The following is a 25,142-nucleotide window of genomic DNA, read 5'->3' on the forward strand; positions in this document are numbered from 1 at the left end:
AAGAGGAGAGAACAATTCTTGATTCATTTTATGGGTTTGGCATTAGGCATTGCCCTGATACAAAAACATGACAAAGATATTCCAAGAAAAAAATATGTATACCAATACACTCATGAATGTAGATGCAAAAATCCTTAACAAAATTTTAGCAAATCAGATCCAAAAATATTTGAAAAGGATACAATACAGTACGACTGAGTCGGGTTTATCCTAGGTATATCAAGTTGGTTTAACATTCTAAAATCAATCAGTATAATTTACTACGTTAATAAACAACAAAAAACCCCAACCATGTAATCATCTCAAAAGACGACAGAAAAAGTATCCATTCACGATGAAACATTTAAGCAAACTATAAATAGAAAGGAACTATCTCAATCTGCTAAAGGGCACCTTAAAATTAAAACCATACCTAACTGTGAAAGACTGAATGCTCTGCCGCTAAGACTGGGAATAAGGCAGGATGTCTGCTCTCACCACTTTTACTTACTCGACATCGTACTGGAGGTTCTAGCTAGTGCAGTAAGACAAGAGAAAGAAACAAAAGGCACACTAATTGGAAAAGAAGAAATAAAATTATTTTTACTGAAATATGATCGTTTATATAAATAATCCCAAGGAATCTATAAAAAGAGCTCCTAGAACTAATAAGTTTAGCAAAGTTGTAGTATACAAGGTCAATTTATAAAAACCAATCTTATTTCAATATACTACCAACAATCTATTTGAAATTGATAATCAAAAACAGTTCTATTTATAATAGCATAAAAATATAAGGTACTTAAAATTGAACAAAATATGAATAAAATTTGTACACTGAACACTAAAGAACATTAATGAGAGAAGTTAAGGAAAATGTACATAAGTGAAGAAGGTTACTATTCATGCATTAGCATTAAAACATGTCAATTCTTCCCAAAGTGATTTATAGATTTATACAGTCCCAATCAAAATCCCAGCAGACTTTTACGAGCAACTGAAAAGCTGATCCTAAAATGTACATGAAAACGCAAAGGACACAGAATAGGCAGGGGCTTGACCTGCTTTGTCCACTGTTGTAGTGTCAGTGCCTAGAAGAGTGCCTAACTCATGGGAGGCTTACATTAAATAGGTGTTGAATAAATGAATGGACTATGAATTATAGAGAATAAAATTAAAGGAATGGGCCAAAATATTGATAGTTTTTTATTTCTAGACAATGGGATAATGACTGATATTTTTTAAAAGTCTTTTCTATGTTCTCTAAGAGGTACATATTACTTTTGTATTTAAAAATTATATTTGATTATATGAAAAACCCACAACTAACATTATACTCAATGGGAATAAACTGAGAGCTTTTCCCCTAAGGTCAGGAACAAGACAAGATGTCCATTCTCACCACTTTTATTCAACATAATATTGGAAGTCCTAGCTACAGCAACCAGACAAGAAAAAGGCATAAAAGACATCCAGGCACCTGGTTAAGTGTCCAACTCTTGATATTCGTTCAAGTCATGATCAGCTCATGGTTCGTGGGATCAAGCCCTGCATCAGGCTCTGCGCTGACAGCACAGGGCCTGCCTGGGATTCATTCTCTCTCTCTCTCTCTCCCCTTCTCTGTGCCCCTCCCCCACTTCTCACATGCATGTGCATGCTCTCTCTCAAAATAAATAAACATTTAAAAAATTAAAAAAAAAAAAAGTGGGGCACCTGGGTGGATCAATCAGTTGAGCATCTGACTTGGGCTCAGGTCATGATCTTACAGTTCGTGGGCTGGAGTCCCTCATCAGGCTCCACTGCTGACAGCTCAGAGCCTGGAGCCTGCTCTGGATTCTGTGTCTCCCTCTCTGTCCCTCCCCTGCTTGTGCACTCTTTCTCTCTCAAAAATAAATAAACATTTAAAAACATTTTTATTTATTTTTTTTTTTTTAATTTTTTTTTTTTTTTTAACGTTTATTTATTTTTGAGACAGAGAGAGATAGAGCATGAACGGGGGAGGGTCACAGTGAGAGGGAGACACAGAATCTGAAACAGGCTCCAGGCTCTGAGCTGTCAGCACAGAGCCTGACGCGGGGCTCGAACCCACGGACCGTGAGATCATGACCTGAGCCGAAGTCAGACGCTTAACCGACCAAGCCACCCAGGCGCCCCTAAAAACATTTTTAAAGAAATAAAACGCACCCAAATTGGTACTGAAGAAATAATACTTTCATTATTTGCAGATGACATGCTAGCATATATAGAAAACCCTGAAGACTCCACCAAACAACTACTAGAACTGATAAATAAATTCAGTAAGGTTGCAGGACACAAAACCAATATACAGAAATCCATTGCATTTCTATACACATTATTTAATGAAGCATCAGAAAGAGAAATTAAAAACAATCCCATTTACAATTGCATCAAAAATAACAAAATGCCTAGGAATAAACTAGGAATTAACCAAAGGGGTGAAAGACCTATACTCTGAAAACTATAAAACACTGAAGACAATACAAAGAAATGGAAAGACATCCCATGTTCATGGACTGGAAGAACAAATATTGTTAAAACGTCTGTACTACCCTAAGCAATCTACATATTTAATGTAATTGCTACCAAAATACCAATAACATTTTTCACAGAACTAGAACAAACAATCCTAAAATTTGTCTGGAACCACAAAAGACCCTGAATAGCCAAAGCAATCTTAAAAACATAAAAAAAACTGCAGATATCACAACTCCATATTTCAAATTATACTACAAAGTAGTCATCGAAACAGTATGGTACAAGCACAAAAATAGACACACAGATCAAAGGAATGGAACAGAAAACCCAGAAAAAACCCACGATATGGTCAACTAATCTTTGACAAAGGAGGCAAGGCTATACAATGGGAAAAGGACAGTCTCTTCAACAAATGGCGCTGGGAGAACGGGACGGCTCCATGCAAAAGAATGAAACTGGGCCACTTTCTTTCACCATACACAAAAATAACCTCAAAATGGATTAAAGACCTAGATATGAGACCAGAAACCATAAAAATCCTAGAATAGAGGACAGGCAATAATGTCTCTGACATTGGCCAGAACAACTTTTTTCTAGATATGTCTCCTGAGGCAAGAAAAATAAAAGCAAAAATAAACTATTGGGACTACATCAAAATAAAAAGCTTCTGCACAGCAAAGGAAACAACCAACAAAACTAAAAGGCAACCTGCAGAATAAGATACTTGCAAATGACATATTTGACAAAGGGTAGTATCTAAAATATATAAAGAACTTCTACCACTCACCCAAGAAACAAAACACCCAAAAAACAAATAATCCATTTAAAAATGAACAGAACACATGAACAGACATTTCCCCAAAGGAGACATATAGATGGCCAACAGACACTTGAAAAGATGCTCCACATCACTCATCATCAGGGAAATACAAATCACAGCGAGTTATCACCTCACACCTATCACAATGGCTAAAATTAAAAAAAAAAAAATGCAAGAAAAAACAGGTGCTGGTGAGGGTGTGTAGAAAAAGGAACCTTCATGCACTGTTCGTGGGAATGCAAACTGGTACAGCCACTGTGGAAAACACAACAGAGGTTCATCAAAAAGTTAAAAATAGAACTACCCTACAGTCCAGTAATCACACTACCGGGTATTTACCCTAAGAATATGAAAACACTAATTCAAAAGAATAAATGCATCCGTATGTTTATAGCAGATTTACAATAGCTAAACTTTGAAAGCAGCCCAAGGGTCCATCAACAGAGGAATGGATAGAGAAGAGGCAGTTGTATATACAATGGAATATTAGTCATAAAAAAGAATGAAATCTTGCCATTTGCAATGACCTGAATGGAGCTCCTTACAGAGTATTATGCTAAGCAAAATAAGTCAGTCAGAGAAAGACAAATACAAAACAAATGAACAAAGGAAAAGAAAAGAGGCAAAGCAAAAAACAGACTCTTAACTAGAGAACAAGTACATGGTTACCATAGGGGAGGTGGGTGGGAGATATGTGGAATAGGTAAAGAGGACTAAGGGTAAGTACCCTCATCTCGATGAACATACGGTGTAACACAGAGAGCTGCTGAATCACTATATTGTATACCTGAAACTACTATAACACTGCACGTTAACTACACAGGAAATAAAAGACTTTCACAAATAAGTAAAAATAAAAATTATATTTGATTTTTTGTCTATGTGAGATGATGGATGTTACCTAAACTTATTGCGATAACAATTTTACAATGCATGTAACTCCGACCATTATGCTATACACCTTAAACTTAACACAGTGATGCGTGTCAATTTTATCTCAATAAAACTGAAAAAAAGAGAAGTACCTAATACAAAATAAGCCAATCATCTAGATGAGTATAAGTCTAGCCTTAAATAATCTGCAATCATAAATGCTTTGTGCTTCCTGTTTCTACATGACTTTGACTACTTTTAAACATAAAAGGATTACACCCCTTGGGCAAAGGGACTGTCCTTTGACTTACGGTACAACCTTGTCATTGTCACTATTGTATCCTTCAATTTAGAATTTATAGTCCTGTTGTCAAAACAATCACATCTGAATAGATAATACATGGATGTGGTACAAAATTAAAAAGGTGCAAGAATACACAAAAAGTAAAATATCTCTTTCCCACTTGTCAGTCTTCTCAGAGGCAACCACTCGTTACGATTTCTAAACATATATGTGTACATATGTTCTCCCCCGGATCGTCATTTGTCTTGATTTTCTTCACGGTACTGTTGCCATGCAAAACATCTTTATTTCTATACCTTTGCATTTTATCCTTTCCTTTATGGTTCCCGGTGTTTAAGTCATACTGAAAGACCTTCTCTAGTCTGAGATTATTTTTGAAAATTCTCTTATGGCTTATCCTAGTATTTTTATGCCTTCATTTTATTTACTAGAATGTTTGGCATTGATCTGGGTCTGAAGAATGAGACAGGGACCCGAGTACGTTTTTCCAGGTTGGAAACACATGTATCTCAACATGATTTACTGGAAAAGTATATTTTTTCTCTACTTATATGAAATGCCAGCTTTATATTAACTTGAATTTCCCTTATAGATCTGGACTCTATTTGTGAGCAAGTACCTCAAGATTTTAATTAATCCAACTTTATACATGTTTTCAAATCTGGGAGTCCTAGTCCTTTCTCATTACCCTTTTCAGACTTTTTTAGCTAGTTCTGAATGTCAACTCTAGAATCAGCTTACCCAGTTGTTGTTTTTTTTTTTTTTTTAAAACCTTGTCCATACATGTGTTGAGATGAAATTATGGCTTAAATTAGGGAGAACCAACTTCTTTATAATACTGAGTCTTCCTATGAAAGAACTAGTATGCCTTTTCTTTCTTTCCTTTGTTTCCATTTATTTATTTTTGAGAGACAGAGACAGAGCACAAGTGGGGGAGGGGCAGAGATAGAAGGAGTCAGAATCCGAAGCAGGTTCCAGGCTCCTAGCTGTCAGCACAGAGTCCAATGCGGGGCTCGAACTCACAAACTGTGATATCATGACCTGAGCCGAAGTCGGACGCTTAACTGACTGAGCCACCCAGGTGCCCCTGCCTTTTCTTTTTATTCAACTTTATTATTTCTCTATCTTGTTTAAAATTCTTTTTTAAAAAAAGCTTATTTAGTTTTCAGAGGAGTGAGGGGCAGAGAGAGAGAGAGTGGAGAGAGAGAGGGAGAGGGAGAGAGAAAATCCTAAGCAGGCTCCACACTGCCAGCACAGAGCCCAATGCGGGGCTCAAACCCACAAATTGGGAGATCATGACCTGAGCCGAAATCAAGATTCGGACACTGACTGAGCCACCCAGGTGCCCCTAAAAATTTCCTTATATACTTTCACATTTAGTAGGTTTATTCCCAAGTACCAAGTATTTTACACCTTTTTCCTAACATAATTGAGATATTTTCTCCCTACACATCGTCTCCCTGGTAGTTTCTATATAGAAAGGCTACTAATTTCAAAATTAATTTTTATATTAATTTTTAATTTAAAATTTTCATATTAATATTTGTATCCAGCCACATTACTGAATGCTTTTTTGCTTTTTTGTTTCTAACAGTTTTCTAGGAATTTCAATGTCTAATTTGTTTTCTAGTAATTTCTAGATATGTATCATATAACCTGCCAATAGTGGAAGTTTTGTTTCCTCCTTTGCAAATGTTTATGCCTTATTTATATTTCTTGTCTAACTCTATTGACTATTATTTCCAGGAGCACATTAGGTAACGGTGATACTGAATATTCTTCTCATTTCTAATTTTACTAGGAATACTTCTAGTGTTTTCCAACGTTACTCATGAAAACATAATGCTGATTTAGGATAAGGTAGATTTTCTCATATAACAGATACCTACTCACATTTTAAGAATTTCAAATCAAGAATGGATGCTGAATTGTCTAGTTCTCTTAATCATTTCTAGAGTTGATTTTTTCCCCCTCTGATCATTAATATGGCAAATTATGGCAATAATCCCTGATACAGAACTATCCTTTTATTTCTAGAATGAAATCTACACTGATAATGGTGGAATATTTTGCTGTTGTTGTTGCACTGCTTGTTTCCTTTTAAAACTTACTTGGTTATTTACAGGTAGGAATGATTTAGATGTGTATGTACATACCTTTTTTGGATTTTTTGCATCAATATTATTCAATATTATATTATGTTCATTTAATAAAAAGATGTTCATTTAATAAAACTTCCTCTTCTATACCATGAAGAAGTTTAAATATTGAACATTCGTTTAAACGTTAAATGTTGAAGTTCCTTATGCCTTTAAAGTTTGCTGGGATGATTCATTTGTGAAACCATACATGCCTGGTGAATTTGGGGAAGGGTGTGGTGGGCAGAAAGCTTTTTTACTTTCCTTTCTTATGGTAACTGATTTCCTCAGATTTTTCTATCCTGGTAATATGTTAATTCTTGAAAATTACAAATTATATCCATATACATGGATATTTATAAAGAAATAAGTAAATTGCTGCCTTATTATTCTTTTAATAACTACTATGTTTAAGTATATCCTCATTCTCTTATTTCGTATATTTATGCTTTCTCTCTTTAAAAAGTTACTGAATAGGGGCGCCTGGGTGGCTCAGTCAGTTGAGCTACCGACTTAGGCTCAGGTCATGATCTCACGGTCCGTGAGTTCGAGCCCCGCGTCGAGCTCTGTGCTCACAGCTCAGGGCCTGGAGCCTGCTGCGGATTCTGTGTCTCCCTCTCTCTCTGCCCCTCCCCCACTCGTGCTCTGTCTCTCTCTGTCAGAAATAAACATTAAAAAAAAAATTACTGAATAAAAGAATTCTATCTCTATAAGAATATGAATGTGTACTAGATATTTCTTGATGAACTGAAATAAAGATTCGTTCAGGCACAATTCCCTTAAATTAAGAAATAATAGTTACGTTTATATATGTGTAAGTTGCTTACTCACATCTTCTGATAAAAATACCTTTTTTGATCAATTTCTTGTTGCTGTTTAACATGTTTCTTCTCAAATTCACGAATATTTTCCACACCAATTTCTTCACAGAAGTGTTGGAAAATATCATCTTCAACCTTTTAAATTATTTCAAAAACAACTGGTTTAATAATTAATTTTTAGAAAGTATACAGACAGTGCTTAAATCTAAATTCTTCCCACCAGAACTTCCTGTATTAGGCTAAATACGAATCTGAAAAGGATTATTGTGCTCTGAGGAGCCAGTGATTTCTTTCTCTTTAACTCCACAAACTACACCCATCGATTTTCAAATTTCTTACTCTGAAAACTAAATAAGAAAGCTCATAATTGGCTTTATTAACGGTTTTGGCTTTATGAAATGTTTAACCAAATCAGAAATATTTCCTTTATGTTAGCTACACCATAATATAACATTCTACATAAATAAAGAAAATATTCTTTATATGTAAGTAATGCTATAGAGTCTTGGGCAATAGAAGCCATGAAGACTGGAACATTGAATTAAGACTCAGAAAGATCTGGAAAACCTAGAATGAGCCAAATCCCAACAAAATAACATTTAACCTCAATATCTTTAAAGCCCTGCATTTATTTGTATACAATTACAGGATAAGAGAAACTTATTTTAAACAGCAGGATATGTTAAAAACTTTCAGGTTTTAGTTGAATATAAATTAAGCATGAATGTGATATCATTCATGCAGTGGTAAGTTATAATTTACATAACTAGACAATCAAAACTATGGAGAGTTATAGTTCTATGTGTTGAGTCCCATGGTACTCTGTAGAGGTCAGACGCTATTTTGACCTTAAACTTTGTTCTGGGCATTGATAAACAGAGAGCCCAGGGGATGGCTGCCAGAGCTGGTCTTAAATCCACGGTCAACATACATGATTAAAGCATTAGGGGTACTTAACCTGGAAAAAAGACAATTAAAGGAACATAAGTGTGGTTTCAAAACCTGGGACACGAGGCAGAACTAAAGCAATGAGTGGAAGTTACTCAGTGATGGTGTGACAGACAACTTCCTCAGGATTAGACAGGATCAACAGCGGCATGAATTAAGCCACAAAGTTCCTGTCATGTTACAAGCAGAGGCTAGATGACCAGATCTTTGTTGCCTCAGAGGCAAGCACTGTGCCTGGTATATACAAGAAACGTTCAAGAAATAATTACCGAGGGAAGGAGTAACTTTAAAAACTAATCTGAATGAAAAGTTCTTTCTTTCTTGCCGTTAAGGGCAGTGGGAGAAGAAAAAGGCTCTCATTTTTACAATGGGCAAGGAGAAGAAGAGGGCAGAAGGAGTAAGTGTGCGCTGGTCATGACCTCTCGAGAGGGGCTGCAGTGGTTCTGCAAAGCCACAACCTCATTTGGCAGACCAATAAAAGCAGGCACTGATCAAACTGCTTTAGTGTATGTGCAAGAAGCCCTAAATCCGGTATCTGGTTGAGAACTCTACCGGACACGCCAATCGGTCATAAATACACGACGCGTGACCTTGTCTATCTCCTCTTGAAATTCTTCGATTCGTTGTTGCCGTTCTTTCACACCTTCACTCAACATAGTACATTGAGACTCAATGTTCAGCAGCTCACTCTGTAGCTGAGATTGTTCCTAATGACGAAAGAGAAAATTTTCTTTTTAAAATGGCTGTTTTAGCTTCAGATGGTGAAGCAAAAAAAGGTGACAGGAATCTTTTGGAATAAAAAGGGAATCCATGAGATAAGGTAACTGCAGGCACACCTGTATATCCAGATTAACAACCATAAAAATATAATCTCAATCATGGGATAAAGTGTAGAAATTACATGGTGTTATAGATATATAATTCCTGAAATTCTCTGTCCTGGTTCTAATCTCCACCAAGTTTTATGTAAGCCCATATTACCCGGTAAAAAGCAGCAAGTTGCTTCTTTTTAATCATCTCTAGTTCACTCTGGGAATATTTGAGTCGTGTATGAGTTCCTTGTACTAGAGTCTGTATTTGTTTCAAGTCAGCTTCCTTGCGAAGTATCTTCATTAGATCCTAACAACGGAGAGAAACATGAGAACATTTTATAAGAGAACAGCACTTTCATTTTCCAGTGATCTCATAATTCACTTATTTTTATATATAACCACACCCACGCCCCACCTTCCCTTCTTCCCTTTTTAAAATTTATTTATTTGAGAGAGAGGGAGAAAGTGAGAGAGAGAGAACCAGCAGAGGGGAGCAGAGAGACAGAGAGGGAGGGAGAGAGAATCCCAAGCAGGCCCCACACCAGCAGGGCTGAGCCCGATGCAGGGCTCAAACTCACGAACAGTGAGACTGTGACCTGAGCCAAAATCAAGGGTCAGACGCTTAACCGATGGAGCCCCCCAGGCACTCCCCATCTTCCCTTCTTCTGATAAGAGACTGGCAACTAAGTACACAAGCCATCTGGAGTGCCCACGATGCCCTACAACAAGCACCCTCAAAAACTAACACACTTCCGAACAGGAAACAGAAATGAAAAACGAGGAATGGGAAGCGTGTGTTCCATACAAGGCACGTAAGCGGCTGAAATGGGATCAGCCTTGCTGTTAGCGCATCCCCTTCCTCCTTCGCCCACCTATTACTCAACCAGATTAACTTCCTAGTATATGTCCTTCTGTATTTCCCTCCTAGTCTTCACATGAATATACGCGTACACAGAGTCACTTGTTTTACAAGTTTAGAATCATATTGCGTATGTGTTTCTGCCTCCTGTTTCTCTCAGTTACTCACAGAAGTCAATTGATAAAGCTCTAGATCAATTCTTTCAATGGCTGTGTATTATTCCAGAGTGTACCTGTACCCAAATTATTCAACTGTTCTCTTAATGACGGGCTGGGTTTCTGCCACCGCCAGCAGCTGCAACAACATACTTGTATGTACACCATTAAGTGTTCATGTTTCCATTTCCACGCAACAGACCCTCAGGGTGCGATCAAGGGGTCAAATGTATTCACGTGTTTAACAGCAGCTACCGCTGCTTTGCCAAAGGCTCGAACTCTCCTTTCTATAAATAACGGAGGAGTACATGTTTCTTTACTTCTCCTCCAGCATTTATACATATTTCCAAGCCTTATGGATAGGTATGAGGTAATCTGAATTTGCTTTGTATTCCCTTGAGTGCTATATTCTATACTGAGCATTTTTTCATGTTTATTGGCCAATGGACAACTTCTTTCCACGAACCGTCTAATCTTATCCTTTCCCCAGATGTTCTATCATGTCTTTTTCATGTCAACTTGGAAAGAACTCTTTGATAAGTAGAGGAGCTAGTCCTCATTTTAAACTTAAAAAACTGTATACGATGGGTTTTATCCTCATTTAACTTTTTTACATTCAGGCTTTTAATCTGGAATTTATTTTTGTATTTGTTATTTTATAACAGGGGGCATAGCATTACTTTCTCTAGATATGCCGATACCATTTCCTAAATCATCTATCCTTTTCCCACCAAGCTGAAACATCATCTTTGTTGTACACTAAGTTGTCAGTATACTGGGAGTATTTCTGGAATTCCTCTTCTGTGTCATTAATCTGTCCATCCCTATGTCAATACTACATCAGCTTGACTGCAATGGCTTCTCACGGTATTCTGTACACCAGCAAGAGAAGTTCTACCTTCCCCACTTTTGTCACATTTTTTTTTTACTAATCTTAGGGAATTCTTCATTTGTAAAAATTAGAACGTCATTTTATCAAGTTAAAAAGTCCTCAATAAGGGGCACCTGGGTGGTTCAGATAGTTAAGCGTCTGACTTCAGCTCACGTCATGATCTTGTGGTTTGTGGATCTGAGCCCCGCATTGGGCTCTGTGCTGACAGCTCAGAGCCTGAAGCCTGCTTCGAATTGTGTGTCTCCCTCTCTCTCTCTGCCCCTCTCCTGCTCACCTCTGCCCCCCTCTCTCTAAGATAAGTAACATTTCAAAAAGTTTAAAAAGAGATTCTATGTTTAAAAAAATCCTCAAAAACATTAAAATTTCTTTTTCAATGTTTATTTTTGAGAGTGAGCAAGCAAGCATGAATGGGGGAGGGGCAGAGAGAAAGGGAGACACAGAATCTGAAGCAGGCTCCAGGCTCCTAGCTGTCAGCACAGAGCCCGATGCGGGGCTCGAACTCACAAACCTGTGAGATCGTGACCTGAGCTGAAGTCGGATGCTTAACCAACTGAGCCACCCAGGTGCCCCAGTTACTGTGTCTTTAGGTTTACAGTTATTCCTATTGTGAGAATCTTTTCCCACTTTTAGATGTTTTTTGATAATCCAGAGAAAAACTAGAGTTTTGTTTATCTACACAGCCCTCCCATTAGCTTATTAAATCCAGTAGTTTCAAAACTATAATCCTATTATCAGCAAAAAGTTAGTTTTTTTCTTTTCAAAGATTTATACAAATTTCATTTGTGCCTAACTATATTTACCATAATTTCCAAGACCACATTATATAATAATGTTGATAATAGATATCTCAGTCTACTTCCTAATTTTAACACGGTTTTAATGTTTCACCATTTAAGCAATTACACCTGTTAGGTTTGGGTAAAAGCTATTTATTTAAATCTTTCCCACCATTTACTCTTTTAGTCAGCACTTTAATTAGAGCTACCTGCTGAACTTTACCAAATACATTTTTACATATAATGATACGATTTTTCTCCTGCCTTCGATTTGTTATTATAATGGATTATGTTGATCGATCACTTAATATTGAAATGCCCATGTTTTCCTGGAACAAATGCTATTCAGGCAGATGTACTTTTCTGTTACTACATTACCGAATTCTCTATATTGATATTTAATTTGAGAATTATGCATTTATACTCACAGCAGAAGTCATTTCCCAGTTTTATTTTTTTGTATTATCTTCATAATGTTTGAAATTTAAGTTACACTAACTTCATAAAATAAGCTGGCAAGTTTCCGTCCTTTTCTATAGTCTAGAATGCCTTAGTGAAGACTAGAATTATATTAGAAGTCACCTGGAAACCCACGAGGCCCAGAATCCTCGTTTCAATTGCGGTGAAACACATACAACATTCACCACCTTTACCATTTTCAAGTGTGCGGTTCAGTGGTGTCTAAGCTGCATGTCTGTTGCCGTGTGGCCCTTCTCCAGAAGTCTTTTCATCTTGTAAAACTAAAACTTTTGCCCACTGAAGAACTTCACGCTCAGTGAACAACAGTCCGTTCTCCGCACTCCCGAGCCCCGGCACCTGGCAGTCTACTTTCTGTCTCTCTGAATCTGACTACTCCAGGGGCCTCACGTACGTGGAATCCTACAGTATTGGTCTTTTTGTGACTGGCTCATTTCATGTAGCATCACGTCCTCAGGTTCATCCACTGTGTGGCAGGTGTTGGAGTTTCCTCCCTTTTTAAGGATGAGTGTTTCACTGTATGTACACAACACATGTGTTTGTCCATCCATCCAGCGACGAACACGTGGGTTGCTTGTACTTTTTGTCTATTGTGAATAATACCGTTAGGAACACGGTGTACAACTATCTCTTCTAGACCCTGCTTTAAATTCCTCGGAGTATACACCCAGAAGCAGAATTGCTGGATCATACAATAATTCTAGTTTGAATGTTTAAAGTAGCCACCACACTGTCTTCCACAGCTGCTGTCTATTTTACATTCTGGGCGTGTTTATTCAATGGTGGGTCACCCAGCTAGCAGTGGCTTAAAAAAAATGTGGGCTTATTTTTCTCACACAAAAGCGGTGTGATGCAGGCTGATGCAGTTCCTCAACAACGGCATCTAACTTTTAGTTTCTTAGTACAGTGGCTTTATCCTCATGCTTGCTGCCTCTTGGTGCAAGATGGCTGCTGCCTCCCCAGGCCTCCTGACTGAATTCCGGTAAGGAAGAAGAAAATGCAAGTGACAATACCAATAATTCCATCTGTATCTCTAAAACGGTCACGTGGCCACTGGTAGCTACAATGAAACTTAGGAAATCAAGTTGTCTTAGTTTTTTTATGATTCTGTAATAAAGCTAAGCAAGAAAGGAAGATGTTATGGTTGGGGCCTGGCCAGCAGACTGCACCACTGCCTAACTTTTCAAATGTCCCACTTCTTTTCTAGTTGGTCAGTCTGTCTATGTATGTATGTATGTATGTATGTACCTATCTTCTTTTAAGTAGGCTTCATACCCAGAACAGAGCTCAGTGTGGAGTTTGAACTCACGACCGTGAGATCAAGATTTGAACTGAGATCAAGAGTTGGACACTTAATTGAGCCACCCAGGCATCCCTATATTTATTTTTATATTTTTAATTATATTTTTCTGAAAATCTTCCATTTCTTTCAGATGTTTGATTTTGTTATTACATAGTTATTTGCCTTTAAGATTCTCTTTAAATGATTTTAATTTTCTCATTTGCAGGCTGTATATTTTTGCCTCCAATTTTTCCTCCCTTTATTAAAATTGCAATTTCTTAGCCTTTCAAAAGAACAGCTTTTAGATTCACTAGTCTTTTTTCTATTTTGACTTGTGCTCTAATTAATTTTAGCTTAAAAAATTACATTATAAGTTTTTTCTGTTTATTTTGTGGCTGTTGTTCTAATTTCTTGAAGTAATAAATTCCCTTATATTGAATCTTTCTTCTGAAGGTATTTCCTCTTGATGTAGCTTTTATAGGTCTCACAGACTTCCCATTTACCACTTTAGAGACATGTTGTGATTTGCCTTTTCATTACTTCTTTGATCCCAAAACTACCTATAAGTACATTTCTTAATTTCTATGCAAACAAAAATTTTTTTAGTTGTTACTTCTAACTTAATTATAATCAAGGTGACCTTTTAAAAAACTATTGAGATTTCTATTACGGACAAGTATATGATCAGTTTTTATAATTGTTTCATGGATATTTTAAATATCTCACATTTATTGAGTACTTTGATCAGTGTTCTATAAAGTTTACATTTATTCACCCACTTAATCCTCTTAACAGTGCTGTGAAGGGGCGCCTGGGTGGCGCAGTCGGTTAAGCGTCCGACTTCAGCCAGGTCACGATCTCACGGTCCGTGAGTTCGAGCCCCGCGTCAGGCTCTGGGCTGATGGCTCGGAGCCTGGAGCCTGTTTCCGATTCTGTGTCTCCCTCTCTCTCTGTCCCTCCCCCGTTCATGCTCTGTCTCTCTCTGTCCCAAAAATAAATAAACGTTGAAAAAAAAAAAAAAACAGTGCTGTGAAGGTGCTTTGTTACCCCCACTCTCAGTTCAGGGTCCAGGGGAGGAGGCCAACCATAAAGAAATCTGGAAGGTGATAGAAATGTTCTAAATATGATTGTGGGGGCAATTACACGACTACATACAACTGTCAAAACATACTGAATCACACACTTAAAATTGGTGCCTATTACTGTATATAAATTACACCTCATTAAAGCCAACAAAAAGTCACACAATATATTTACAACATATATGACTAAGAATTAATTTACTTATACAAATAATTCTTTTTTTTTTAATGTTTTCTATTATTGATTTTGGAGAGCGAGCGAGCGAGCGAGCCAGGGCACACACAAGTGGGGGAGGGGCAGAGAGCAAGAGAGACACACACACAGAATCCGAGGCAGGCTCCAGGCTCCAAGCTGTCAGCGCGGAGCCCGATGCGGGGCTCAAACCCACGAACCATGACATCATGACCTAAGCTGAAGCCGGATGCTTAACCGACTGAGCCACCCAGGTGCCCCGAAAATAATTCTTAAAGTAGGTAATAAGATAACAAGCAGCCTAATAGAAAAATGTGCACAAGAAGTAAGAACTTTATAGCAAAAATTACAAAGAACCAATGAATATATGAGGAGATGCTCAACCTCAGTTATAATTTAAGAAATGCATATTCAAACAATCAGATATTTTTTTTTAACCAATCAGGTTGGCAAAGATTAAAATATCTGTTAATATCCAATGTTGCCCTCTAGGGATATACACATTCTACTACAGGTTTTCTTTTGATGGGAATTTAGTAACATACATGCCCTTAGACATGGAAATTCCACTTATAGGAATTCATCTTAGAGATGTATTTATACAAAGATATTTTATTTATTTATCTACTGTTTATTTTTGAGAGAGACAGAGCGTGAGCGGGGGCGGGGCAGAGAGCGAGGGAGACCCAGAATCCAAAGCAGGCTCCAGGCTCTGAGCCGTCAGCACAGAGCCCAACGCGGGGCTCGAACTCACAGACCGTGAGATCATGCCCTGAGCTGAAGTCGGACGCTTAACTGTATGAGCCATCCAGGCGCCCCCAAATAAAGGTATTTTAAAGAATAACAACAAACACGTCTACAGTACTCACACATGCCAGATACCATTTTAAGTATTTTAACTGGGTTATCTGATTTAATCCTTAAAATAACCCTAAAAGGAAGGTACTTTTATTCTCCCCATTTTACAGGCAGGAAAACCAAGATACAATGGGGTTAGGTATCTTGCCCAAGGTCATACTGCCAGCAAGTGGCAGAGCCAGGATTCAGGCTCAGGCAGTGTGGCTACAGAATTTATCCTCCTAGGTACTTTGGTTTTCATCCTCTAAAGAACATGTAATGAGGGGCACCTGGGGAGCTCAGTTGGTCAAGCGTCCAACTCTGACTTTGTCTCAGGTCACGATCTCCCAGTTCGTGAGCTCGAGCCTTGCGTCAGGCTCTGTGCTGACAGTGCGGGACCTGCTTGGGATTCTGTCTCCCTCCCTCTCAGCCCCTCCTCCACTTGCTCTCTCTCTCTCTCTCTCTCTCAAAGTAAATAAAAATAAACTTAAAAAAATTTTTTTTAACGTATAGTGATGCATCATTTGTAATAGCAAAAACCAACACATCCATTATTGGAGACTGGTGCAATAAACATAACCTATGTAATGAAATACCAGGCAGGATTCATTAAAAATAAGTGGTTCTCCGGGAGCCTGGGTGGCTCAGTCGGTTAAGCGTCCGACTTCCGGCCCGGGTCATGATCTCATGAGTTCGAGCCCCACGTCAGGCTCTGTGCTGACGGCTCAGAGCCTGGAGCCTGCTTCGGATCCTGTGTCTCCCTCTCTCTCTGCCCCTCCCCCGCTCGCATTCTTTCTCCCCGCCAAAATAAATAATAAACATTTAAAATAAAAAAGTCATTCTCTGTGTGCTAGGATGAAAACATGTCCGTGTCAGAACATTAAATGAAAAAGCTTGTTGCAAACATTGTTTGTAGCAAAAGTCTATCATAAAACAAGCAGGAAAAATAATATATATACTTGCATATACAGAGAAAATTTCCAGAGGCTATATATCAGACTGTGTTTAGCAAATATCACGGAGATGTAAGGATAGGTAAGAGAAAGATTTTTATATTTTAATTTATTCTATTTTGCTTTACTTGAATTTTTTTAAACAGACATAGTCCTTGTATTGGCCCAAAAATTTGTTTAAAAACACAATTACTCTCCTTAGTATGCCACAATGTCTACAGCATGGGCTTACCTTTAATTCCTGGATCAGCTGGGTTCTTCTGTCTTTTAAGTTCTTTATCTCCTTCTCATCCCAGCATCTAGCCTTGTATTTTAAGTCACTTGATCCTCCAGAGATCACCCCAGATTTTAAAAATAATGTTCCATCAAGAGCTACTGTCTGTAAAATTAAAAACATTTTTTCCTGGAGAGATGTACATAAGGAAGATAAAGATTGGACATAATATGGAAATTTTTCCAGCTGAGAATTTATAGATGAGAAAAACCACTTAATGAAATTTATGAATAAAATACCCAACTCATGAAGGGACAGACACTAGCCAATAAATGAACCACAAATACAAGTCCTGTTTTGCTAAGGCCCAAAGCAATTGTAGGCAACAGATTAGCAGCCATTAAAAAGTTTCAAAGTAAATTGTACATTAGTTCCAAACATATTCAATAATGAGAGGCAAATTTGGTATCAAATAGTTTGCATTATATATTCCTGTGTTTTGAAGAATTTACCACATGCCAGTGGCATATTATGAAAACAGCCTTAGATACCAAGCATATCACATTCTCCCCGATGCAAATGAAACCGGGAGGAAGAAAAAAATTTAAACAGAGTCAGAGGTACAAAATAGCTTCAAGTTTATAGTCCAGTGAGTAATCATATGCTTTATGCAGTAAATGATTCTCAGTGTTTTGCAAATGTTTCTAATTATTTGGTGAAAGCAGGTGCAGACCAACTGTGTAAGACTAAAACCATGCAATGTGAGCTTAAAAAAAAAAAAAAGAAGTCAACAAATAGGAATCTCTTTCATTCCTTCATTCAGACAAACATTCCCTGCGTGCTACTGTGTTTGAGACGTTCCACACCGGGGACCGGAGTGACCAAAAAAGTGACATATGGTACTGACCCTCAGCAAATCACTCTCGTGGGGAAAAGAAACATCATTACAACATAAAGCGATGAGAAGCTAGAATCATACTCAGAATAATCTGGAAGCCTAAAACTGGAGGACTCCAACCCAGCTGCTCTGCAGAAGGCTTCCTGAAGAGGCGAAGGCTTCCACTGTATCTTGTCAGAGGAACTAGTTAGACGTAACTAGCTACATGTACCAGAAAACTCAGTTTACTTGTCTCACAATTACAGAGGTACGCGTTCCAGGGTTTTTATGGTGACTCCAGAGTTAACAAAAACCCAGACTCCTGATAGAATCCTTAGTATCTGGATCACTCTTCAAGGGAGACAGCCTTGTTATTTTCTGGAAGGCTTTAGGGGCTCCTTTCCTTCCCAACTGTCGGCCTGGCAATCAGTTTGCTCATGGTCTGAAAGGGCTCTGCGGAAAAGCATTACATCTTCACTGGATAGCAACAGCAGTGGCATGGAGACTGAGCTCCTAACGGGAAGCTCTCTGAGCGGGAGGGCAGTTGGGGAAGCCCACTGGTACACACCTTGCTGACTCCTCTGACTTCTTCACAACAACGTGCAGTGATATGGAGGCAGCATCCCTCTCTGGGCACACTTTCAGCTCGGGCTATGTCTGCCTGGCCAAACCGTATTTCATTCACACTGAAGGAAAGGTGAAGAACCACATAGGCTCCTCTCCTTTTCTGCTTTTAAGTTCTCCACAAAGCTTACTTTACGTTTACACTGTGTCACTAGTGATGTGTATGTCTGTATCTCTTACGTGACCGTTTCAAAGTCATTTGGCAGGTCCAGGAGAACCTATAGCTCCAGCTACTGTGTCTGTGTTTCACACAAGGAGGTAAAAGTTCTATTAAGAAACTTTCCTCGCAGGACTACTGATGACTGCCATTTACTTCCAATTGTCCCTCCTAGATTGTCACGCAGGAAGATCAGGCTTCTGTTAGTAAGGAAAGCAGGGAAAGGGATACTAAGCAGGCAACTGCAGTCTCCGACACACACAGGTAGGAGGTAGCCCAGAAAAGGGCGGTGGTGGAATGCAGGCAGCGGGGCACGGACACACAGACTGTGCGTATGTGCATGTGTCACAGGGGTGGGATGGAGACAGAGGCAACGTGAGTTTGGAATTCCTAGAAAGGAACGCGACAGTGAAGGAATAGCACAGAGGTACGGCTAGCAGGCAGGGCAGATCGTGGAGCTCTCTGTGTGCCCTCACGGGAAAATGGGGACTGAACACCACTAAGGACCAGGGAGTTTATGGAGGGCGCGGAGGGGATTAACATGGAATGGGATGGTAGCACATAGGAGACAGAGGTGATCAGACATGAGCTTTAAACAGACCATTCTGGCAATTATTTGAAAAATAGACTGGTCCAATAGACTGGGATTATAGAGGTTATGAGGAAATCCTTGGGGAAAAATCAGAACTTCATTTAGCTAGAATAGTGGCACCAAGAATTAAATACAGGAGATCAAGATTTAGAAAGAATATTAATTTAGTTTCAGACATACTGATTTTACAGTGCTTGTAGGCTAGTATTTTATTTACTTATTTATAATGCATATTTTGATTACTTTCTAAAAGAAATTAGATTTTATAAATCATAATAAAGATTATAATAAATATAAATATGCAATAAGATAGCCTCAAATAAATAACCAGAGATAAGAATAACCAAATATAATAATCCATAATGAGAAATCACTGAAAAAGAGAAAATGGGAAATCACTGAATTCAATTAAGCAAGCAGAAAAACAAAAATTATTCAATATATGATATTGGGATAGGTAATTAACCATTTAGGGGAGAAGAGCTAATACCTATACCTAATAATACACATCAAAATAAATTTCAGATTAAAATTAAAATACAGAACCGGTACCACCAAAAAAAATGGGAAAAATTAAGTAAATATATATTTGATTTTATAGTAAAGACCCCATTAAACATGTAAAAACAATACTTACAAAAGTTAAGAATGATAGAACTGCTTCCTAAACACATAGCTTACATACCACAGTACGCACTAGATCTTGCTAGGGTATGGATGCCAGATTTAGCAAAGAGAGAAGCACCACGCCCAGTTACATGTGAATTTCAGATCAACAATGAAAAAAATTTTAATACAGGTGGTATGTCCAAATGTTTTCTCTGGTAACTCCAGGAGACAAGTTAGGGATGGCTTTCATTTTCCTTTTTGAGCTCTATTTTCCCAAATCTCTGAGTTGCACATTTATTAACTTGTATATCTGATATACAAAAACCAAACATAACAGTGAGGAAAACCTCACCGGGGGCAGGCGTGGACAGGGGCACAAAAAGCTCTGCGCTAATGACAATCTGCCATATCGTGCATGGGAGTACAACGCCAGCGCCCTCTTCCCAGCTACAAGTCAACTTCTCCTCTTTGTTCAGGGGTACAGTTTTCTCAGGCTCTTTTTACTTCATTGCTTGGTTGGCTGCTGCTGTTGTTACTACAACGGTTGACTACTGCATATAACGTGCTCGGCACAGTACAGAGATGCTGTTTAGTTCTATGTTCACAACCCCATTAAGTAGATACTATTTCCATTGTACAGATAGTGCCCCTCCTGCACTTATGCTCTGTCTCTCTCTGTCTCAGAAATAAACATTAAAAAAAAATAAAAAAAAAATAAAGCCCCCATGCTTTCTCTTAGTAGACTTAGAGTTTCATTTCTCGCATTTATATTTTGAATCCATCTGAAATATATTCTGATATAAGGTATGAAATTTAGATTCAACTATGTTCTGTTCTAGATGGTGCCCAGTTTTTAAATTTTTTTTAATGTTTATTATTTATTTTTGAGAGAGAGACAGACAGAGTGAGAGTGGGGAGTGGCACAGAGAGAGAGGGAGACACAGGATCCGAAGGAGCTCCAGGCTCCGAGTGGTCAGCCACAGAGCCCGACGCGGGGCTCGAACTCACGAACCGTGAGATCATGACCTGAGCTGAAGTTGGACGCTTAACCGACTGAGCCACCCAGGCGCCCTGGTACCCAGTTTTTTCAATTTACTGTACCCTGCATTTTATTTTGTTTAATGTGCATAATTTTTGGAAAAATGATCTTTTCATAAATTACTAGCTAGCTAATGACATTTTTCTGGGTCTGTTTTTTGCTAACCATGTTAAAAACATAAATATATCTTTCCATATACTTTTTAAAGTAAGTCACCCAACTTATGGGAAAGGAAACAAATTATTATTGTTTCTCTGGTTAAGGGGAATGGATGGAATAATCGCATGCATTTAAAGAGAGTCCAGATTTTAAAATGTTATATAAATTTAAAAATATTTAGAAATTGAGTTATCATAAAAATCTTGATGACCAAACTATAGCTAGCAGAACTGCTATAACTTATATTATGTAGTTCATATATACTGTGTAGATTATAAACTAGCCCAAATATCATTTTGTGATGTCACTTGCAGTATTTGAATTTAAAAACATTTTAAACCCAATATCGAGTCTGTAGGAAGATATCAAGTCCATGGAAAACCAAAAGCACAAACTGAAGACACATTTTCTGTGAAATGTGACGTCTACACAGAAAATTCTTTAAGTGGAACAGGAAGAAGATATAGTCCCTGAAATATACTTAAGATACAAGTAAGACAAATGAAGCTAATTAAAATTTTGAAATAATGAAAAGAACGAGATACAGCCTAGAGGAGTAAGGCGTGTTACTGTGAACAAGATATAGGGCCGTGAAAGTTCGTTGAATGAAAGAATAAACAGTCTTATCTTCATGTGACCTCTTGAAACTGACCATACAAATCTTCAAAATCAATTTTACAAACATATTTTACAAACATACAAAAATCAATTATAGTATAAATAGGTAGCAAAATATCTTAGTAGCTCACTTATGATACCTCCTTAAATTTAATGTGTAGAAGTCAATGACAGTGATCAAATTACGATTACTGAAAGAAGTACTAAAATGTATGAGAAATTAATCATGTTAGGCAAGTTAATAAACTCAACACTGGAAATTCCTACTTCTCATAACAATAGCCTATTTTGGATTAATTTGCAATTCTGGACATTCCAGATCTGATGTGTAAATTAGCTTAGTACTAAATAAACAAATAGCTGGCACTTTTTGAGAGCTATCTGCTAGGCACTGAAATGGCATTTGCATGTTCTTACTTAATTTGACCCTCTAACCCTATGAAATGGGCACTATTATTTCTCCAATTTTAAATGATAAAATTAGATGTGTAGAAACTCTCTGGAAGGTGTATCATTAAATACTAAGTAGCATCACTGGTCTTACCTCATAACTTATGCTCTCAGACTCTATAATTCATAACAAATGTAGTTCAAAAAAACCCTATGTCAGATAATTGGAGGAATTTAACACTGCTTAACTAAATATAAATTATTCAACTGAGTAAAACGGTATTTTTTACATAAAAATTATCCTCTTGAGATTAGCATTCAGTAAGCTCATTTCAATTGTGCTATCCTTAGAACTTCAAGTGTGCCAAAACCGTGAATGTGTAAAAGGACAATGTCTGCGTTGAGCTACGGAAGAATTAATATAAAATATAAGCCCCGGGGGGCGCCTGGGTGGCGCAGTCGGTTAAGCGTCCGACTTCAGCCAGGTCCCGATCTCGCGGTCCGTGAGTTCGAGCCCCGCGTCGGGCTCTGGGCTGATGGCTCGGAGCCTGGAGCCTGTTTCCGATTCTGTGTCTCCCTCTCTCTCTGCCCCTCCCCCGTTCATGCTCTGTCTCTCTCTGTCCCAAAAATAAATAAAAAACGTTGAAAAATAAATAAATAAATAAATAAATAAATAAAATATAAGCCCCTAAAACCTTTTTCCCGGTATCCAGAAACACATGTATGATATATGAAACGCCAGGAAAGTCAGAGATGCACCAAGGACATTTACTGCATGTCAGGTTAAAAAAAAAAAAAAAATAACTGCGTTAGGCTATGATTACAATAGATCTAATTTCTAAAATATAATTTATGATAACAGGGAATACTACAGAAATTAATTCTTTGAAAATTCAACGAGACATTTTAACAATCACCGAAGCCGTAACTGTCCTAGGTTCTGTTAGTTTTCCTTCTAAAAGAGAACATATGAGCATATATAAATATTTGTGTGTATAGTATGTTAGTCTTATAAATACTGCTTCAAATTATCCCAAGGTGTGATCTAAGCCTCTTACTTTCCGTCTTTCAGGTCCACCGAATGCAATATGCCTTGCTTCCTCCACAGTCTCACAGACAAGGCCATTTCCACATACGAACTGAATTACTTTCTTCAGCTGAGGAAACTGAGTCTTTATGACATCAATCATCATTTTACAGCCTTTAATCTCCCTCAGTCTTTCATTGATTGGCTTGATCTGAAAGGTTAAAAAATACTTGTTATATTAGATACACTAAAATAAAAATGCAATATTTAGTACATGCTCAAAAAGCATACATAAGCATGACAGCAACAAATTAACAGAATGAACTTATATGCAATAAAATTTGACAAGAACCTGATGAACTATATCCCACTGACTGGCCCACATAACACTGAAAGAAAACACACTTGAGCAAAAGCCAGAAGATACAATTTCCAGATTCAACTCTGCCACCAGCCAGCTGGGCCAAAGCAATGGCTGACCAGGGTTCCAGGCTCTCAAAATGAGAAAATCTAATGGGAGATAACACCCATTTACGTATGTGTCAAGAGAGTGGCACATCATGGAACTCTGAAAATCATTTTAGGCTTAAATGACCAGGAAAGCCTTCAGACCTTTTTCGACATGACTTTTAGGCTGGGTGTGTAAACAGATTTTTAAAAAGTGTCCGCGATGATTACTGGAAAACAGCAGGTAGGTATGACCTCACTGTTATGAGAACAAGCCAGTGAGAACTAATGACAAACAAGGCGGGGAGTCAAGTGCAGGGCAGTCCAAGTCTAGGGCACAAGCTCTAACCGCTACACACACTGCCTGCAGCTCAGGGTCTGGAAAGCTGGACCAAGCAGAGCATTTTCTCTAGGAGGCGAAAAACCAGTAAAGGACGTCAATTATGATAATGACAAGCCTCCTGCTATGGGAATTTACTCTGGATACTCTAAGGCCTCTCAATACATTAGGCCCCAAATTTTGTCTGCTCTACCAAAGACTGATACGTGTTTCCTGCGATGTATGTAAATATGTGATTGCATATTTAACAACTGAGACCCAGGGTCGGCATTTCAAGGACAGACTGGTATGTCTTAACTGTTCCTACCGTTTGCTACAGAACAAAATAAATTGCTGGCTAGCAGGCAGAGTGGTGTACCACTAGAGTAATGTCCTCAAAATCATCAAGGTACACTTACAGCAAAACTAAATTAGAAAGAAATGATATTAAATCAAGAACTACTATGCTTTGCCTACCAATACTCTAACAGCAGCCATTTGAGTGACTAACAAGCATTCAAGCTATGACTTTTTTTCTATCACTGCCTAGTTTTAGGCAATAAAGACATGCTTTAAAGACAAGATTTTGTCACCACTAAGTAAGAAACATTACAAATCTCTTACATCAAGGTAATCTAGAGCAAGGAATGTCTCCGGTTCAGCTCTTTCCTCCTTCAGAAATCGAATACAATCTTTTGCTACCTTCTCAGAGGCTACAACAATGGCAACCATGTAGCGACCAAAAAGTTTAGTAACAGCCAGTTGGTATTTCTTATGAATAGGGTGGCAGAGGTCAAGCAGTCTTCCAAACTTAGCAGGTTTCAAAACAGGAGAAAACAAACACATTATTGAGGGACAAATAATTCACTGTTTTTCAATGTAACAGGGCATAATGGACCATAAACTAATTTTATAGAACTATAAATATCATATTTGAACACTGTCTCATTCAAACGGACATAGGTTTAATTAGGAAGTATCCATTTAGGTGTGCCACACTTCATTTAAGAGTAACGAGGAGAGACTAGCCTTACCAAGGTATCGAAATGCTTCACAAAGCCACGGTAACTCATCCACTCTCTGAGCATTAAATAAGAATCTATGAGGTGCCTGCTACACGCAGTTTACTGAGCTAGAAATTGTGTGACCATCACTGAACAAGTGACCTTGCAAGGCTTTCAGTCCAGTAGAGAAGATATAAATGATAATTATAAGCATGCACAAAATAGAGGAATAATATACACCGTGATAACACAAAGTATCCTGAGCGCACGTAACGGGGACCAGGTTGACTGGAGAAGCCAGGGAAGTCTTCCTATGAAGAAGTGTTATATGAGATCTGATGAATGGCCAAGAAGTAATTAGACTGAAAA

At 38.0% G+C, this 25,142-nt stretch overlaps 1 protein-coding gene across 3 annotated transcripts in view; it reads right to left on the minus strand.

Annotated features, from left to right (window-relative positions):
* Positions 1 to 25,142, minus strand: part of SMC1B (structural maintenance of chromosomes 1B) — a 74,068-nt gene that overhangs the window by 17,637 nt on the left and 31,289 nt on the right. For 2 of the 3 annotated variants that reach the window (XM_007093323.2, XM_042993517.1), the window contains exons 10-15: positions 24,394 to 24,579; positions 23,035 to 23,214; positions 16,930 to 17,076; positions 9,361 to 9,498; positions 8,970 to 9,086; positions 7,460 to 7,566 (exon numbers count right to left, since the gene is read on the minus strand). In XM_007093323.2, the coding sequence (XP_007093385.1) occupies positions 7,460 to 7,566; positions 8,970 to 9,086; positions 9,361 to 9,498; positions 16,930 to 17,076; positions 23,035 to 23,214; positions 24,394 to 24,579 (875 nt within the window). The remainder of the gene's footprint in view (positions 1 to 7,459; positions 7,567 to 8,969; positions 9,087 to 9,360; positions 9,499 to 16,929; positions 17,077 to 23,034; positions 23,215 to 24,393; positions 24,580 to 25,142) is intronic. The other variant, XM_042993518.1, reaches the window with a different exon arrangement.

This window comes from Panthera tigris, chromosome B4 (assembly GCF_018350195.1).
Source record: "Panthera tigris isolate Pti1 chromosome B4, P.tigris_Pti1_mat1.1, whole genome shotgun sequence".
In the NCBI taxonomy this organism is placed as follows: domain Eukaryota; kingdom Metazoa; phylum Chordata; class Mammalia; order Carnivora; family Felidae; genus Panthera; species Panthera tigris.